At 34.7% G+C, this 19,717-nt stretch overlaps 2 protein-coding genes, 1 long non-coding RNA gene and 1 other non-coding gene across 5 annotated transcripts; 1 reads left to right on the forward strand and 3 right to left on the reverse strand.

Moving 5' to 3' along the window:
• Window positions 1–231: 231 nt before the first annotated feature.
• Window positions 232–4,067, reverse strand: KLCR3 (Tetratricopeptide repeat (TPR)-like superfamily protein). Of its 2 annotated transcripts, none has more exons than XM_021436684.2 (3): window positions 3,795–4,067; window positions 1,196–3,213; window positions 232–820 (listed from the first exon to the last, which is right to left on the reverse strand). In XM_021436684.2, exons 2-3 carry the CDS (start codon window positions 3,181–3,183, stop codon window positions 610–612), a joined length of 2,199 nt encoding a protein of 732 aa, XP_021292359.1. In that variant the 5' UTR covers window positions 3,184–3,213; window positions 3,795–4,067; the 3' UTR covers window positions 232–609. The 2 variants fall into 2 exon arrangements, with proteins under 2 accessions (XP_021292359.1, XP_021292358.1); XM_021436683.2 differs by having other exon boundaries at window positions 3,664–3,800.
• A 2,579-nt stretch (window positions 4,068–6,646) lies between these two features.
• TRNAL-UAG (transfer RNA leucine (anticodon UAG)) lies at window positions 6,647–6,726 on the reverse strand. The gene has a single exon. It is a non-coding gene; the product is annotated as a tRNA-Leu (tRNA).
• A 170-nt stretch (window positions 6,727–6,896) lies between these two features.
• On the reverse strand, window positions 6,897–13,496 carry LOC110422762 (serine/threonine/tyrosine-protein kinase HT1-like). The gene is made up of 3 exons (XM_021436775.2): window positions 12,008–13,496; window positions 9,905–10,360; window positions 6,897–7,285 (listed from the first exon to the last, which is right to left on the reverse strand). Exons 1-3 carry the CDS (start codon window positions 12,365–12,367, stop codon window positions 7,055–7,057), a joined length of 1,047 nt encoding a protein of 348 aa, XP_021292450.1. The 5' UTR covers window positions 12,368–13,496; the 3' UTR covers window positions 6,897–7,054.
• An 883-nt stretch (window positions 13,497–14,379) lies between these two features.
• On the forward strand, window positions 14,380–19,126 carry LOC110422865 (uncharacterized). The gene is made up of 3 exons (XR_002445779.1): window positions 14,380–14,511; window positions 14,648–14,759; window positions 18,994–19,126. It is a non-coding gene; the product is annotated as an uncharacterized LOC110422865 (long non-coding RNA).
• Window positions 19,127–19,717: the final 591 nt, after the last annotated feature.

Genomic DNA, 19,717 nt, shown 5'->3' on the forward strand with positions numbered 1-19,717 from the left:
CAATTGGACAGTTTGGGGAATAGAGAGCAACCACAAACTAGAATCAACCAAGTTCTTTTTTGAATGACTAGTTTCCAAAAAACCCAACAGACATGAATTGATAGTCTTTGCCCAAGTAGGAAGCAGGAACCTACATTGACATGAAACACAAGCCTGCAAGACAGGCGGCCCTGGTCTTTAAAAAATTTATAACAGGATTAGCAATCAATCAGCTGAATAAAAAAGGATGAATTACATCATAAGATTTTGTTTGACATTATTACAGCATCTTATTACAGACATCTGATCTAAGAATCTTTACTCTACCACCGCAAGCAGATCCATACTTCAGCTGTTTGAATAGAAATTACTTCACAAATGATAAAAAAAATAATCTAAAAGCAACCTTTAATCAATATAGAATTACAATAAATAATACAACCAAAACCCTGCTAGACAGTTATTTCGTTCCACCTTACCACCCATTATAACCATCCCCATGCCAAAAATCAAACAGAAAACCGATAAACATCTATTCTTTTCTTCTTTTTCTTTCTTTCTTTCTTTTTCTCATTTTAACGAGTCCTATAATACATCATGTTCATCTATAAATACATAAATCCATCCGTATCACACCTTAATTGCCTCACCGTTTCCATTATGAGGATTGTCATCAAGAAGGGTTTCCAATGATCTGGCTTTTCTGCTCCGAACTCTTCCTGCTTCTTTTAGTAATTCAGCCAACCTTTTCTTCTCATCATAAACCTCAGGATTTGCCGTCCCAACCTTTTCCTCTCTCACCTCAACAACATACTCCAGGATTTCAATGGCATCATCCAACCTGTGTTAATAGCATATATCACAACAACACGGTAGAAAGAGCATTAAAAATTGTGCTCAGAATTCATCAGCTGCCAGAATTAAGTAGAATGGTAGTTGTTCAGTTGAATATTGTCTACATTCATATTTCGTGTAGTATACCTAGCATAACTCAGGGAAAGCCAGCGGAATAATAACTTAACTACAAATATTTTTTTTTTGAAAGTTAATAACTTAACTACAAATAAAAGAAGAATTTTGCATATCTTCCCCTTTTATTTCTTATAAAAGGAAAATGCGGAAAATGGGGGAAGTGTGGAGTGTTGTGGATTTTTACAATTATGTATATAACTGAGATTGGCAGGAAAGGAATAAAAGAAGAAAATAAGTTGCACACCTGCCAATAGCGTCATAAGTGCCGGCTAGATTACTACATACCCCGAGTGTATCAGGGTGGTATGGTCCACACTCTTGCTCCAAAATGCTCTTGGCTTCTTCAAACAACTCAACAGCCTCATTTATAGAATAGCGTTGCACACAAGCCAGCCCCATTTGATTGAGAGCAATGCCAAAGAAGGCAGATTTCCTCTCTCCACATGCACGTAGCTTCGAAATGGCACTTTTGAAGGAGTTGTAAGATTCAGAATAATTCCCCAACACGTAATACATTACTCCCATCTGGGCTTCAATTCCAGCAATTGTACTTTGCTGACCAGGAGCATCATTGTATATTTTTAAGGCCCTTTGTAGCAAATTGATTGCCTGATCAAGGTCGTTCATTGATTCATAAATAGCAGAGACATCTGTGAGGCCACTTGCAATCTCCTCTGGAGGGATCCCAGGCATGGGCTTTTCATAGATTCGGAGGGCATTCTCGCAGTATGATTTTGATTCCCTTAATTTCCCTGTCCTGTTATACAAATCAGCCAACCGGACAAAGACAGACCCCATAGCTGGATGATTCTCTCCTTTGGTTGTCTTAAAAGCTGTGAGTGCTTTCTGATATGCAAAAACAGCCTCATCGTATCGCGACAAAGATAAGTAAGTGTCTCCAATGCTGCAATCAACAGAAGCCACCTCTGCCTCCTGGCCATTTGCCACCATGGCCATACTGGCTAAAACAAGATGCTCCAAAGCAGCTTCATGGTCTCCCTTTGTTTCACATATGAGACCCATGAGCCTCCTATCTGCTGCTTCTTCAAGAGAAGCCGGTGAACCATGCTCTCTGTGAATGTCAATAGCCATTTGACATAGCCTCTGAGCTTCATCAAATTGCAGTGCCTGAACATAAGCTTCAGCCAAATACCTGCAGGTCTCACCAACTCTGGGATCTGCTTCTCCCAGAACTTGTTTCTGGACTTCAAAACCAGTGCTGTAACAAGTTATTGAGTTTTCAAGCTGTCCTAGCATGGCATGAGTGTCGCCCAACTGCATATGACCAGCAAATTTAGCAAGGGCGTGCTCTTGGCCTTCATCAATCAATGGAATCTCAATTGATTGCTCAAGAAGAGGAATTGCCTCACTGTACTGGCCTAAGCTGCAATATATTGCCGCTGTGACATGCAAACACATGACCAGTTCTAAACTGGGTTTTCCGTTGGCGCAAAGTTCATATGCTTTTACTGCTCGAAGTGCTAATTCAAGAGCTTTCTGGGGATTGTCTCCTGAAGAAACCAAATCCCTAGCTTGCTTGAGCAAAAATGGTCCGAGATCAGGATTACCTAACCCTGACTCAGATGCATCCTCAGATCCATTTTGCAACTTTGACCCTTTTCCTTTCTTCATGGATCCTGTGCTAGGTTTCTTTAGACTCCTGTTCCGCTTATCGATGGGAGGTTTCTCAGGTGGACTTTTTCCCTTCAGACTGGGTTTTGTCAATGCTTCAGAGTCCAATTGTGACGGAGATGCTTTCTGCGCATGACCTGAAGAAGTAGATTTTACACTTGCAGATTGGGTCTTGTCCAACTGCCCTGACTTTTTAGCATTAGATGAGCTTCCCCTCTTAGAAGAGGAATTACTACGAGTATCATCTTCTGGCTTATCCACATCCTCCGCTTGCATTATCTCAACTTCCCTCATCTCCCCTCCAACAAGATGGCGTAATTCTGAATCAATCCGAGATTCTTCACCATATGATCCAAAGCTCTGCCTCGAGGGCGACTGATCAGAACTCTGCATATCACACACATTCTCATAAAGCTGCTCAATGGAGGTGTCAACCTGAACCATCCCATTAATGGGGTGATCTGCACCATGAGGGCTTCGTGGACTTGGCGTACTCTTAGGGGACTTATTCGAAGCAGAATTTTCCTTGTGTGCGGAAGTCCCATTCACTTCATTCGTCACTGCTTCCTCTTTAATTTCATCCATGATAAGTCCGGGCATCTTCGTGTAACCAAACTCACAAAATTCTATCTGCACCAGAAAGTTTCAAACACAGACCAAACCTATCAAACAATTGAAACGCCAGATCCTAGCAGAAGAAAGCATAAATTTTCACAACATATCCAACTTCATACAAACTATAGAAACCAAAACATAACTAGAAACATATCAACAACCCCATAATAACATCAAAAGTTCAACCTTTTAAGAAACTCATCATAACCTATTTCTGTTGAAACCTCACTTAATACGCAAAAGCATATATAGTTAGAGAAGTCAATGTTCCTCAATCAGATCTTCCAGAACCAAATCCACCCCAACTACTGATTAACTCATCAAGAAATACGGCAAACCAATCATGCAAATCAACAAAACAAACAAAACCCACAAATAATACCACAAAATATCAAAGAAAATATTGCAGTTGACCAGATATAAAAAAAAGGGTATGTAATGGAAAAAGTAGAGCCATGACAATACCTCAAAAAACAGCCATGGAAGATGATTAAACCAACAAGCAAGGTGATATCTTTTTTGGGTTTTACATAATAAAGACAATAGTCAGGAAAGAGAGAAAAAAAAAGATTTATATACACACAGAAAAAATCTACCTTTTGGAGGCTTGGTATAAATAAAAGATGGAGCCTTGGGAAGGAGACAGGAGGAAAATCCAGGGAAAGACAAAGGGCAAAATGAGAAAATCAAGCTGTAAGACAATACTATATAAATGTGGGGGGGTTGTAGATTGCAGGGGTTAGAATGTCAGAAAGAAAAGAGGGACGGCGACTTCTTCCCAAACCCAAAACCCGCGCGGCCTGCAACTGCCGATCTGTTTCTTGTCTGTTTTTTCAGTTTTCCATGGGAACTTGCCACATGGCAAGTTGCTAATAGTTCATGTAGTTTCCAGTTGGACGAGAATACCCTTTAGTTGAGTTGGGAGTCGAGACTCGAAAGCGATTTTTGACTTCTTCATTGTATTTTGGGTGCAATGTTAGCTTTTATATAGACAAAGTGTCACAGTCCTGAAGTTTACTTCCCTTCCCTTGCACTTGAAATCTACTTTCAGCAAACTTATGTCTTTTCCTTTTTTTTTCTCAAATTATGCAAGATGAAATCTAAAGCACAACTCTCTTTGTTCTTTTTTTTTTTTTTGACCTTTTCATTTCCATGGCAGAAAGCAAGACATGCAGCACTGTGGCACCAACTTTAAACAGCAGATGTGATACTGTTTCTTTTTTTTTAAGGATTTGCATGTAGTTTCAGTGTTTCACTCACTCAATTATTCTACCAAAGGGTACATGTACTTTTTTATTTAAGCTTTGGGTCCTATGGAAGTTATATGTATTTGTCGGTGGAGACAATCCCATGAACTTTCCTAGTGAAACCCTGCATTGGAAAATTCTTCATATCAACCCATATTAATACTGTGCTTCTTCTACTTTCTTTTCCTCAAATCCAACCATGGAACATTCAAGGTAGAAAAGCTGTTTTGCCTTTCAGATCAATCCAAAATGGTATGTATATTAATAAAAATAAGATATTTGTACTTTGGTTGATTTCATTTCGTATTCTGAGGATAGTAAGTGTTGGTAAAAAGTTTGAGTGAAGAAGCATTTAAAGGGCATGCAAGAGTGGGTGTGTGTGCTCATCATCACACCAATATAGAAGGGAAAAAGACGACAAACAAAACAAGCTCTTAAGTGCAAACAATCCAGGGTAGAGAACCTGTTTGTTGGTATATTTATTTCAAAATGATTGTAATTTATTAATTTTCACCCACTTTCTCGGGCTCCATTTTCATTTCATGCGTAGAGCATTTATTTATTTATTTTGACTTATTTTGTGAAATGCAAGTCTTTGCCCAAGAAGCAATTGGCATGGCTCATGCACTGCCTGATCTCTATAGAGTAAATGTCCATAATTGGAAAGCAATACTCTCTTGTTTTTAATGAATTTCATTATATGATTGGTATTAGTACTAGTACCATCACAATAATGGTATTGATAAGTGATCATAATAATTTCAAATTAGTGCATACTTGAATATACGGTTTAATTGTACGTACATATATTTTCTATTTAAATAGTAAATCTCGAATCTCTTTATTTTTCATAAAAAAAATTATATAAATGACATTTCTCTTTTTTTTTTTTTACAATTTTATCGTTTATTAATTAAAAATTCATTTGCTATTTTTATTAAATTTGTAAAAGGGATCTCGGAATCACAAGACACCTAAATATTTGGCTTTAGACAACAAACTTTTAGGTCATTATGGCAAGTACTTTTTACCATTCCTTTGAGAATTTCAGATGCTAAAAGCCTAAAACCAAGTTATGAAAAAGGACTATATAGGTGGAAAAAATAAACAAAAAAAGGGTGCAAAACCTTTTGAATAATTATTGGGGTTAGAGAGTTAATTTACAATGTTTAAAAGATGGGAACCCAATGATAATGGGAGTATGGGACTTAGTACCCCCCAAAAAATATATACATATCTCAATGATCTTTCCTAGTGGGGTCTATAAAGATACTCATTTACTTATTGGACCACCTAGACTTAGGGTTTGAACCCTTTTTTTTAATTATTATTTATTGTTCTTTCAAATAATCTTTTGATGATTTTGGCCACCCAAAGTCTTACTTGTGAAGATAAGAAGAGGGAATGTGAAGTAGGTGTTGTGTTTTGGCAGGCCAAAGAATGATAGAGCACCAAGTTTCTAGATTAGCTGAAATCATAGTCAACAGTTGAATAATCAAAACAGAGACCTTTCAACTCTCTCCCAACTTACAAATTAATCATAACTTGCCACCTTGGGTTTAAGCACTTGGTTTCAATTGATGTATAAACAAAATTGAGTTAAAATCATTAATGAAGGAGAGGAAAGGTTATGAATGACTAATAATAATACTATGTTAGGAGTTAAGGATGAGAGTGAATATTTTGTAATTGAATAACCTACTTTATTTGTCTCGACTCAAATATTTATGTGTCAAACTTATGTTTTAATAATATAGATCAATTGGGATTGAGTTCAAACATAATTTTTAGAGGTGTCAACTAATCTTGTCTGATTCGGTTTATTAATGCTTCTATTGGTACATATTAAATTTAAAATAAAATTTATATTTGATGTATTGATTGTGTATAATTTTATTACATTATCCGCTAATCAAATGTTGTCACTTCATGAATAAGATAAAGTTAAAAATCTTTAAACACTTAACCTTAAGTATTAAAAAAAATTTAATAATTAATAAATTCCCTCACAACTTTTTTATTGATTTCCTTTTTTTCATCTCTCCCTAATTGTAATTAAATATTAAAGTTAAAAATCTTTAAACACTTAACCTTAAATATTAACAAAAATTAATAAATTCCCTCACAACTTTTTTATTGATTTCCTTTTTTTCATCTCTCCCTAATTGTAATTAAATAGTAAAAAAAGTAATCCAAAAATATGACAGCTGTGGGATTTGAACCCACGCCCTTTCGGACCAGAGCCTAAATCTGGCGCCTTAGACCACTCGGCCAAACTGTCTCAATTATTTTTGAAGGCATATTAAATATAATAACTCTTCTCACTGCTGTGAAAGTGAGCATTGCACCGAAGTGATACTAGGTTGCATGGAAATTGCCTTTCTGAATGAAAACCTTCATATTTGACTCACAAATTTTGAAGAGAAGAATAGAGAAGGAATATGTGGGATAGAAGCATAAAACATACCAATCAAAAGGAACTACTTCAGTTCCAATATATATATAGGTTTGATTGAACATCTGAAGCCCTACCTACACAGGTAATGAATATGGTACACTGAGCATCACACATCATTTAACAAGAGTTCCTAAGCTTTAAAAGAAGCACATCAATAGTGCCCGGCAATGCATTTCGGTAGGCATCTCAAAATAGCATGATCAGGAGAAGGTTTATAAGTTGAGAAAAATTCCGGATCCTCTTCAAGGGACTCTGCATAGCGTTCCAAAATTGAAACTATCTCATTAAAGTGTGGTCGTTTCTCTGGATTGCTTGACCAGCATCGGTTGATGAGATGACTAAATGCAAGAGGGCATGAGGAGGGTAGCGGTGGTCTTGCATTCTGCATTAAAAACCCAGAAGACATAAGATAAAGAAAATCATTTTACACTATAGGTGAAACTTCATCAGGAGAAGAGCACCAGTCATCCAACACTCCTGCTCATGCCCCCCTGGAAATTCAGGAATGAGTGATATTTGAACTCAGACTATACACATTATGCTGCAAATGAAGTAATAGCAACCAAGATAATTATTCGTAGAAGTTTATGCAGCTACTACTATGCTGATGCTGAAAGGTTCTGCATTTTATCCTATGAGAAGCAGGATAGGAGCTTAAGAGAAGATTCTATGCACAATTCTTAAAGCACTCTAAACCCACACTGTAACTATATGGCAAGACAAATATACTTGGAAACTAAAAAACTACACTTCAGTGTCACCTGTAACATGTAACATACTGCAACATAGAATCACAGGTTACAGTGCAACCTTCCAATTATATTTACTCCCTATTATTTATGGTGCATAATTCATGCATCTTTATTGGGCTTCCATATTTAGAGAATTATATTAATTTAGGTTGAAAGTTCTCATTGTATAAGACATAACATTACAAACTAATCATGATTGGAAAGAAAATCACGGCTTAAATTATAAAATCACTTAATTCAGACTGAATAACACTCAAAAAATGTAATCACATGATGAAGTAAATTAAGTGTCATCCTAATATCCAAGGTCTCAAAGAAGGATAAGACTGAAATATCTTCTGAAGTGTTTGTACAACGTTTATTTTGCCTTATACTTTTCTCTGTTTCTAGATATACCAATGCAGGGAAAATCAGAACATACAAGGGACAAAAGAGCGGAGGGAAAAGAGCAATGCAAACAATGAGGCAATATGATAGGGTGATACGAACTGTTCACTGAGCAAATGAACTGTATTTTGTTTCTGTGTAGTGTCATGCACTCACAATGTATTGGAAAAGATATATCACAGATAGATAATAGAGACTTTATTATCCATGCATGGAATGCAGTCAATGCACCACTTACGGAAGACGAAATGGCAAAACGAAACTGAGCACAATACATCCACCCAGTAAGCCATTTCTTAAATTAAGCACATTACCCTATCCTATATTCAGCAACTCAGTAAGGTTGCATCATTGCCATACGATGGGAGGATTACTACACTGCCCATTTTCCATAGTGAGTCCATCTCAATTCTCACATGCTAACATCAGAAACTAAACGACTAACATTCTGCCCATCCTTACCAACAAAAAGGCATAAAGGCCCCTCCTTTCACATTGTTTAAATTGATTCAACTGAAATAGTCATTTATAGCATGCCCACTGTCTCAATAGTTGAAAAAGCCGCAAGAAATTGCTGGTTATTGGTGTTTAAGATGTTATGGTTAACAAGGAAAAAACAGTGATGTAAAATAAATCTGTGGCTGGAACAGATTTTTTTTTTTTTTTTGACATGTAGATGAATAAGTGAGAATGTGCTCCACTTACGGTTTCACACTGAAGAGAAGCATGTCAGCAATCAGGATAAAGAAAGATTTGTCTCTCATACTCAATTCAACGCCAATTTGAAGTATTGATTTTAGATGGTGCGTCACTGCCTTTCATATTCTTTCTTGATGATCCATGCTACCATCGCCTAATTATAGGACTATAGAGCAATGATTAATTCATGCATAATATGGGAAAAGATGTTCACATGTGGTATGGGATATGTCAGCCCCAAGCAAATAAAAAAAAGGGTACACTGTCCCACAAACTATTTCCAAATTCTTTAATTGAAGTCATATCCTCTATCTAGTTGCATGATTTCTCAGTAAACTTAAAAGGTGTTCCAGGCCTACTTATATTCATGGTACTTCATCCAAATTCAATCATATTTTAGCATCTAATCTTTCTCAACTTCTCTTGCCTTGCCATCATGCCATGTTGTAATCATCATAACACTCATTATTTCAGATCCCCATGTCTTATTTGTTATACCAAACTCCCCAACAATGGGTTCCACGAAGTTAGGTTCTTCTATGGCTTTATCATAATTTTTTTCAGATAGTTATGTCTCACACTACATCTGCGTCCTATATTTTACTGCTCCATCTTAGCTTAAAAGGAAGCAACTATCTTCAAGTCTTTGCTTCCCCAACCACTTATCAATGAAAACATACCAGTGAGTCCATTCAGTAACCAGTATTCGGAAGCAGACAATATTCAGGCATTTACCATTTTCATGGTATCATCTAGCTTGGAAAGGTGAAAGTTTTCGAAGATGAAAATTTCATCAAATCAAAAATTCCCCTAAAGCATATTTCAGCAAAATATTAGCCTATTAAAACTTCCATTATGATAAAAGAGAAGGAAGATGGGGTGGAATCTGGTGTTTGTAATAGTAATCAGTTACTGAGAATGGCCCCCCAACTGTCATCTTCATATGTGAGTTAGATAACCCCTCAACATAAATTATATTGGGTTATCACCATCCAGCTTCCTATTTCCAATATAATTGACAAATCAGAATTAATCCATGACCTTAAAAAAGAAGAAAAAAAGGATTGCGAGAAATAAAACCAAAAATACGGCTAGCCAGTGGTCAAAGGAGAGAATCTTAATAACATGGAAGCTTCATACCAAAAACAAGTCAGGTGCTTTACCTTTTGGCAGACTGCAAATGCAGCCTGTTCTGGAGTCATGTTGTCAAATGGTGTCAGAGCTGTTAAAAGCTCCCAGAGGACTATGCCAAAACTATAAACATCAACTTTCTTCGTATGATGTTTCTCTTTAATCATTTCAGGTGCCATCCAACGATATGTACCTGTAAATCCCTTTGCACTACCACACTGAGATTCTAAGCATGAAATACCAAAATCTGCCACCTTCACACACATATCTTCTCCAAGGAGTAAATTTTCTGATTTGAGATCCCTGTGGAGTATTCCTTCTGAATGAAGGTACCGCATCCCACGTGCAATGTCGAGAGCTAATTTGAGAACTAAATTGAGTGGGACTGAATATGGCTCCTGCTGGTGCAGGTACTTTCTTAGCGAACCACCAGCAAGATACTCGGTGATTATACAGAACACAGGAGGTTTCTTACAAGCTGCAATGAACTGATTGGAGGATAAAGTAACAACAATTAGTTAATTAGAAGAGACTGGAAGCCACAAGCATCTATATATTAAGACCAGCAGTTGCTTGTCGTGCACAAAAAGTTCAGGCTATAAGACTGCGATATATATAGATGATTGCTAGCAATGCTGATAGGCAGTAAGAGGCATGAGTCTGTAGGTTTAAGTGATTCAGGCCTTCTCTTCATTCTTTTTCTGTTTCAAACATATTTCATGATTACCGAGGGGAAAAATGAGGGGGTGGGGGGAATCAGTTGCTTGACATGCAAGTGTATGTTCAACAAATGTAACTTATGTTAACTTCTTCAACAATTTAAATGTTAACACAAGAAGTCAAATATACAAACTTTTATATCTAAAAATTCCCTGAGAGAGCATCAGTAAGCCAGACTATGATAAATGACCCTTAATGATAACAACCAACTGCTAGGACAGGAATCTGCAGTTGAACTTACCAGTCTCTAAAACCTAGATGTAAGGGGGACAGAATTAATAGCTAGATCATAATTCATGCCTACGACTCAAGAGATAAACTTAAATATGCAGCCATACAAGCACATTTGTGGTCCATTCACAGCGTCCACTCATCCACCACCCCCAAAAAAAAGGGAAGAAACTCCTAACCTCAATAATCATAGAGGCTGACCTATACAGAAGCTCAAAGTGAGACAAATATCTTGGGAACTGGTTTGCCCACACAAAAACAATCAATTTAAGATAATAAACAGACACCTCTGGGCATCAGAGTCTGGTTATTCTTTCCCATCTGGCACCATCTCACTAGTGAGAATTAATTTTCCTATCTTATGGCCACATCTGATTCTGATGCCAGACTTTATACATCAGGACCAGATGAGAATCCACATTCTCAGAGTAAGTCAATTCAATGACACAGGCAGGAGTTGTAACCCCTTCTTATCAAGAGGAGTGAAAGAGTAAGAGTAATAAATATTGCACATGGGTAATAAGTCATGGATAGGTATGATAACAAGGCTCAATAAATGCCAACAGAAGTAGTTCAACAGTTTTCATGATCCCTTCCCCCCGAAAAAATAAAGAAGGAACAAAAATCCAAATCTAACCAAACAAAAAAGTGGCTAAATGGTAAGGAGAAAAGAAAAGGGTCACAAATTTGAAAGAAAGAGAGGCTACTTCAGCTGTATCGCTCAATATTGGTGTTGACTCATTTCAAAAGGCTAAGACCTTTACGACCTTTTAAGTTGGAATCTTTTAAAGGGAAAATAAGCACATTCTTCCTTTTCAAGGAAAAGAAGTGTGATTCCCCCAACTATTTTAAGCCAATTCTCATTCCTGGAAAGTTGCTTTCCTATCAGATATGTCATGATCCATTAATTATCAGCAATCTTTTTCACTAAACTCTTACCTGATAAAGTTATGAATGTGATCACAATAAAATCACAAAATCAAATTGCATAGCACTATGTTTCTTTATGTCATCCACATCACATTCTCCCCCCACCCCATCCTTCCTCTCCTCCCTCTCCCACACATTGTACGCACACAAACCACACAGAAAATACATTATTCAACATAAATGGAAAACCATGATCCTTTTCAACGGAAACATAATGCAGGCAAGAAAATATCAAATAAGCAGATAGAACTTACAGTAATAATATTGGGATGCCTCAAATGAAAAAGCAAAGCCACCTCAGAAATGAACTGTTTCTCAAGTAAGTTAGCCAAATTCGCATCCTCCTCAGGCTGGCTTATAAGTTTAATTGCTACATCTCTTTGCTTATATATCCCTCTGTAAATCCTACTATGTCTCCCCGAAGCAAACTTGTTGCCAATAAACAACTGTGACATATCAGCACTCCATTCTTCTTCTCCTTCCCCCTTTATCTCAGCGCCAGAGGAAACCAAATACTTGGACCAAGAAATTGCTCTTTTGTATTCTCCAAGTGAAAGCCTCCTCTCTGACCTAACATTGTTGGAGATTTGCTTAAACCAGTATAGATTCTTCATGGGTTTGCACTAAATCTCAAACAAAATCATCAAATCAACCCAATGTAGAACCTAAAAAGAAGCACTATCCAAATTTTGTGGCAAAACAAAAGAGGCTTAATTTTAGTGAGAGCCAAATGTTTGAAGTTTTGAACTTGGAAATTTAATGAAGGTTTCTCATACAGCTACATTTCAGAAATACGGAAATTTTGTATGTGTTATAAGAATGCATATACACTCATATCTATACAATTCAAGCTACAAGTTTCATAATTTGATTGAATCCGTGTATTTTGGTTTTGTAAGAGAAAAACTTGACAAAAACAAACAAAGCAAGAAGTTTTGTTTTTGCAACTGAAGCCTTTTTCCTCTCTTTGTTTTTCCTGAAAATATAAAGCAACCCCTTTTTTTTTTCTTGCAAAATCCCAAAGCTTTAGCTCAAGAATCAAACGAAAATGACAAGGAAAGACGGCAGAATCCACCAGCTGGAATTTCCTCTTCTTTTTATAAAGAAAAAATTAAAAAAAAAAAAAAACAAAGGAAAGCTAAACCCACAGTTGTGATTGGTTTATTGATTATAGCTGAGGATAAAGCTAATGTAAAAATGGTAGCTTGCTATAGAGAAAACTGAAAAGACCCTGAGAACTATTTCGGGCTGAAACCTTTTTCAGGGCTTGAAAGCTTCAAAAAGCTACTAAGAGAGAAAGAAAGAGTCGGTTGGGTTGTTGTTGTTGTTGGTGTGCAGTGAAAGCATATGCCGAGAGCTCAGCTGGCGGTTTTCTTTTCCTTTTCTTTTCTCTTTCTCAAACCAATCCCCCCAAAACCACAAAAAGCTGGAAAAACTAAAAAGCACTGTACTGTTACTACTGCTAGTAAAATAAAAGAAGAAAATCTCCTTCACTCTCTCTCTGTCTCTCTCTTTCTTTTTTTTTTATTATTTATTACTTTTTCTTCTTTGTGAAGAGAGGGCTATGGCTATGCCGCTGCTTAGTGCTTACTGGCTAAAGACCCTTTGAACTTCAATAACGTGCGAAGATCCACTAATGAGGAGACAATCTGGGGTCTTCCTGATTATGACTTCTGCCCATTCCCTTCTTCTCCCTTGCCCCCTGTTTCTCTACCTATTTTCTTACACTGCCATTTCTTCTGGTTTTTCCCCCCCGTCTGCCTCTCTTGATTTCAATGTCCCATCCTGCCCCTTTCCCATCATCCCAATCCCAAAGCTTATGCAAAAACGCAGAGCATTCACTTGTCAATTTATACAAACTATTATATTTCAATCTTTTTAAGTATAGAACCTAATTTCTGGCTATTAATATATCATCTCTTCAATAGCAACAAAACTACGTAGAGCAATGAAACTAATTTATGTCAATAAAATTATATTTAAATATTTAATTTATTAATTAATACATAATTTTTAATTTAAAAAAATAAAAAACAGAAAAAATCTATATCGGTAAAGTTATATTCCAATAGGAAAGAATGAAAATAACCTTAGAATATAAATCCTGCATTTGAAATGTTTAACACGTTTGATTTGATAATTTGAAAATAATCAAAAAATTTAACTCATTATAATTCTCTAACTTACACGAATTCCTTCATCTTCTCTTTGTTTCTATTTTAATAGAAGTGTTGCGCTTTTTAAATAAGATCTTATCAAATCCGTCATAATCACCAATACCCTTAACATTTATTAGAACAAAGACTTTCATATCTCATGTGTGAGCATCCTTTCATTAGTTGCATCGATTGTATCTCTGATTTAAAAGCTTACCCTTTATTCCTTCCTACTCTTTCTTTCCCATTTCTTGTTCTGCCACCTGTCACACTACTCACAACATTCCCCTGAAGGATGCAATCGTAACTTACGAACCTTAACAAGGGTAATTTGGTCAAGTGGACTACAAATATGGAAACAATAAAGGAGGAATAATAGCGTCATTTCGGACACCAAAAGGGACAAAAGCCATGGTGGGGGTGATGGTGTTACAACAGAAAATTAAAAAAAGGAAAAAAAAAGAGTAAAAAGAAAATAAAATTAAAAGAAAATATCTCCCCTCATTGAGTTTTCCTGTTTTTATCGGGAAGAGAGCAAATGGCGAGTGGGACCACTCGCAGAGGGTGGTAATCCGTGGGTGTGTCGGACAGTGGCCGTATTGGTATGGTCCTCTTCCGTATACGGTCCATCCTTTTTTCTTTTTACTTAATTAATATTTATTTTATTTTTTTCTTAAGTTTTGTGTCATCCTCCCTCGCTCTCTCTTTTCTTTGTCTTTGGGAATCATTTGTTTGAAGGCCCACCCGCTGTTGGAAAACGCGTGGCTCACGCTCTTCCAGGACTTTGGGGAGAGGCTAGCTGGGTTGGGGTTGGCATACCTGCTGCTCAGCCTCCGCCTCAGCCGGCAAGGTTGGGACACTCTTCCTATTGCTGCTGCTTCTTTGCTGGATCTAACCTGTTAAGTGTTCATGTCCACTTCATTTTTCTTTCCCTTTTTAGACTTTAAAGACCTCTTAGTTCTTGAGCCTTAACATTCTTAATACTTGATTTAATAGTAAGTGTTGAATCCGTTCTCCAAAAATAACTCATTTCATTTTTTAGGTTTCAAAATTCAAACTTTTAACACTTGATTACTTAACTTAATCGTTACCGTTAAATCCGTATTCAAAAAATAAAATCAATTTTTTTAATTTTTTAAATTAAAAAAATCGAGATCATATAAGTTACAATACCTAATCTTGTAATTATAGTATTTGTTTGGTGCACTCCAAATGAAAAAAAAAAACAATTATTCAAAGTAATATGTTTCGGATTTGTTTATGTTAAAATATGCATAAATTATTTCATTTGATTTTCATTTATAACCACATGCAAGTACTTTATACTCTAATAATTATAAAATTATTTACAAATTATCAATGAAGTTTAATAATTTGATAATAAACAAGATATTCGTTAATTTTGAAATATCTAAACCCTAAATCCGAACTCAACTATTAAAAAAAATAAAGAAACCATGAAAAATGAAGATCCAAGGAAAAGTATATTTTGAGAAAAAGGTCAAGATTGAATTGTTAGTAATTTACAAAAAGTGATTATGATTAATGAGGGATGATTGGTGTAAAGAGTACAAAGTGTACGGTCGTACCACATGCATGCCAATTTCAACATGGGGTCAACGTCCCTTGGAAGGATGGGAAATTGGGAATGGGATCTAATGATTTTAATTCACCATAATTAATTAAAGAAATAATCACTAATTTATTTGTTATATAAAGCCAAACATATCCACACACTGGCACATGCATTTTTCTTCTACACATGCCACCTCCATATCCCATCTATTTCCCTTTTTTCTTTCTTTCTTTTTGCAATATTTATTCTTAATATTTATTTTTTATTTATAAAAAAAAGAGCATTTAAATATAGTTTTTTAAATAAATGAATATGTTAAAGGTACATGTGTTATTTTCGTTGTAATTTGATTTAAAGAAAGTAATTATATACATGAAATTATATGGAGAGCATATACCGATTCTAACACTATAAAATCTCAAATTCGAATCCAGTGAAAAAGTAAAGAGATTGATGAAAGATGTTTTGTCTTGGTACAATTCAAATTCAAAAGGATTGTACATATACCTATAAAAAAGAAGAAGAAGTTAGATATGAATATGATGATAGTCATGGTAGGTAACTAAAAAAAAAAGTTGAAATTTTAATTTTAGTTTTTTAAATATATTCTTTTCAAATTTAAATGTTACATTAAACCCTTCTTCTAATAGGGAAAAAAATTAAATATAATAAAATTAAAATTAAAAAAAAAACCAAGATGGAATCTTACTTTTGAGGTATATTGATACAAAAAATCACTAATCAAAATCTATAAACATCTTTAATTTGCTTAAGGGAAAGTGACTAGATGCTCATAGCTTTACTTTATTTGATGGATTGGGGTAGGTTAAATCAAATCAAGTCCACTTAAAAAAATTTGATTTTCTTCTTTGGGTGTCGTAGGTGAGAAGTCATTATTATAAATAAATCATCAATTAATTCTATCACAAAATATTTTTATGCAAATCTTATTGATTCTAATCTTCCATAATTTATAGCAACATGCACATGCAAATGGGTACGTTTTGAACTAGACGAAGGACCAATAATTTAAGTTAAATTATCATACAAATTATGTCCTAATCCGTACTTAATCGTGGTAGTTGGTAGGTAATTAAAAAGCTTAGTTTAAAATAATGATTCTGACAGCAGCCTTTAGGTGTAAGGTTTGACACACCCATTATTAATTTTATAGCATGACCATGGTAAACCTAATTGTTAGGTTTGATGTATAATCAAAAGAAACAAATAAGTATATTTATATGCTTTATATGGATCTTTTCTATTTCAATATTTTGGATTTGGAATACCTTACTATATTTAATTTTGTTATTGAAAATTAAAGAATGAAATATTATCAAAGAGTCGACGCAACCATGGATTTGTGATTATGATATCTTTGGAATCTTAGGTTCAAGATTTAAGGTTGGCAACTTTGGGATGATATCTTAAGAAATACCAAAATTTTGGAAGGGAAAAAAATAATAAATTGAGGGTTTCTTTCTTATACAAAATTCGAGAGAAATAAGTTGTTTTAATATGTAAATTATGATGTAGATGTTAATAATTATTTTTCTTGTTGAATGATTAGAAGATAGATTATCAATAAAGCTTGACATGATAATGAAACATCAAATTTCGAAAAGGAAGAAAACCAATTGAGGTTTTTTTTATTATGAAAATTTTGAGACAAATAATTTATTTAAATTTTTAAATTACGACGTAGATGTTAGTAATTATTTCTCTCATTCAATAATAGCAACATAGATTATTAATAAAACTTGACATGATATCTTATGAATTATCAAATTTTAGAAAGAAAAAAGATAACAAGTTGAGGGTTTTTTTTATTTATGAACAGTTTGAGACGAATGAGTTACTTTAATTTATAAATTACGACCCTCGTTTAGATTATTAATAAAACTCGAATCCAATATCACTTAAACTCCTAATAAATCTATGATTAAGGGGGTTGATCGAGGATAGGAACTTATAGGATGAAAGAGTGTGACAGAGAATATTTGTCATGTAGCTGAGATTTGCGAATTGCATGAACATGGGTGATGGAGGAAGCCACGTGAACCCTCTTACAATCCTTTTGTGTGATTGCATAATAAAGAAAAAAAGAAAGAAAGAAAAAATCTTGGGGTCTTTTTCCAAGTGAACATGACTTGCAATCTACTTTGCTTGGTTCCTGTACACGTGGCATATCAGGGTGTCTCTTTCTTACAACAATCAATTTATTTATTGTTTGCTTAACATAATTGATGACGTAAACAGTCTTTGGATTTCCATTATATATATATATATATATATATGACATGCATAATTTGTAGGGTTCCTATACCTTTTTACCAATTAGGTTTTCTAATGTCATTCCTTTCTTTCACCTTTTCTTTTGGTTGGAACTAGGAAAGGGAAATAAGAAAAGCCAAAACTCAATTTCATTAAATAAAGTTTTCTATAAAATAACAGCGTCTGAAAAACGATTCGATTAATTAAAGTTAAGAATGTATCGTTAGTAATAAGCACAAATCGATCAGTATTCATTGTAAGATGGATTAACCGATTCAACTCAAAATATAGTTATGAGTTTTTTAATTATAGCAATTTCAATACAAGTTGTTAGAGTTAAAATTATCTCGACTGTTGACACTGGACTTGATTTCAGAGTTAACAAAGTTTCCTTATCATCAAAAGAAGTAGTAGGAGCCAACAGGGAGCTAAGGGAGTTTAAATTTACAGGAATTGGCTTAAACAACATTTTAATTTTGTGAACATCCTAAGACAAGGCTTTCATTTAGGTGAGGATAAGCATTAAGCATCAATCAATGGTTTCACAAGGCAGATGGCATGTGGCATTGCCTGTGAAATGCACCCCACCATGCACCCAACAACAGGAACACAAGGCCAGGAAAGGAACATCACGGTTGTTGGATTAGGACATGAAAGGGTCTTAAATCACCATTTCCTTTGGTTTTTAATTAAAATTCCAATGTGAGACAACACCATTAGGTTTACTAATAAATAATTATAATGTAAAGAAGGACGCTATTGCATTAAAGGCATCTGGCGAGTGTAAGCCTTGATTAATCCAATAATTAACAATTGTGGACCTTCTTTTTTGTCTTGGTGAAAAATGGATGGATCAAACCAAACCCATTTACCCAATTACCTCAAAGCTTTAATTGTACAATTAAAATCTTGCATTCAGAATTATGAATTGTATAAAATTGAATGAGATATCGACATGTACAAGAAGTTCTTAATAATTTAAGATAAAAATCAAGCTTATAATATCATATTTGTAATAAAATAGAATTTTACCGAACTGAAATCTTATATTTAAAATTATGAATTATATAAAAATGAATAAAAGATATACACAGGAGGGATTCTCAATAAGTTTATAGAGAACCAAAGTAATATTATGGTAATGGTAGTAATTGAGGGTAAAACCTTAGTATTTTCCTTGCTATTCTATGTGTAATTTGGGTAGATGATGATAATATTGTGCTTGAAAATCAAGGTACCAGTTCCACAAAGCTTGGCTCTGGCGATTATGGAGTTTTCAGACATTTTCTGTGTGTGGAAAGGCTAAGAAAGGACAGGACCCCGATCCAGCTCTTGCAGCAATCTGACTTTGTGTTGATAGATTCATGGCCCAATCTTTCTTGGAACAAACTTGAAGAACCTGCTTGGGTGCTTGGCCCCGTTCAGCTTTGACCATAACATCATGGGAATTCAAGATTAAGAATGATAACGAATAAGTTACTTATTTTTTAAACATTCGAACTCGAATTACTTGTTAAGGTGTCAAATTAATATTTGGAAGTTGTTACTTGAATTGTACTCAAATTAGATAAGTATTATCCGTTAAATACTTAAACCCGATTTTTCAAGTCTCTTCAATTCATAATTTTCATAGTTAATTGTCTTAAGTTTGGTTCCTCTCATAAGCATGTATAAATTTTACTAATTTACAATTCTTAGTTGAATAAGAACATAAGTGGATTCAAGAGAATGATACTTGAAATGTACCCAAACCCAAGACGGATATCAAACTCTCTACTTGTACCTAACTTAGGATCCCCAAACCCTATATAATCGAGTTCGATAACTCGAGGTTCTCACCCTAACCAAGATAGCTGTGGGGAACATTTTTATTCTATCTTTTTACCTAAGATGTAGTACCTCATTTCACTCTTTCCATCAACATATTTTTCTTTTCTATACATGATTAATGTTAAAGA

Source organism: Theobroma umbraticum, unplaced genomic scaffold (assembly GCF_002168275.2).
Source record: "Theobroma umbraticum cultivar Fairchild unplaced genomic scaffold, ASM216827v3 scaffold_146.0, whole genome shotgun sequence".
Classification (NCBI taxonomy): Eukaryota; Viridiplantae; Streptophyta; class Magnoliopsida; order Malvales; family Malvaceae; genus Theobroma; species Theobroma umbraticum.

What these genes read in the sequence shown, in the direction of transcription:
- KLCR3 (XM_021436684.2), bottom strand. Translation starts at nt 3,183, where the DNA reads ATGCCCGGACTTATCATGGATGAAATTAAAGAGGAAGCAGTGACGAAT. An exon ending in ACTTATGACGCTATTGGCAG is followed by an intron (nt 821 to 1,195) that starts GTGTGCAACTTA and finishes CTATTAACACAG; the next exon opens with GTTGGATGATGCCATTGAAA.
- LOC110422762 (XM_021436775.2), bottom strand. Translation starts at nt 12,367, where the DNA reads ATGAAGAATCTATACTGGTTTAAGCAAATCTCCAACAATGTTAGGTCA. An exon ending in GGCATCCCAATATTATTACT is followed by an intron (nt 10,361 to 12,007) that starts GTAAGTTCTATC and finishes TCCTCCAATCAG; the next exon opens with TTCATTGCAGCTTGTAAGAA. An exon ending in CATTTGCAGTCTGCCAAAAG is followed by an intron (nt 7,286 to 9,904) that starts GTAAAGCACCTG and finishes TTTTTAATGCAG; the next exon opens with AATGCAAGACCACCGCTACC.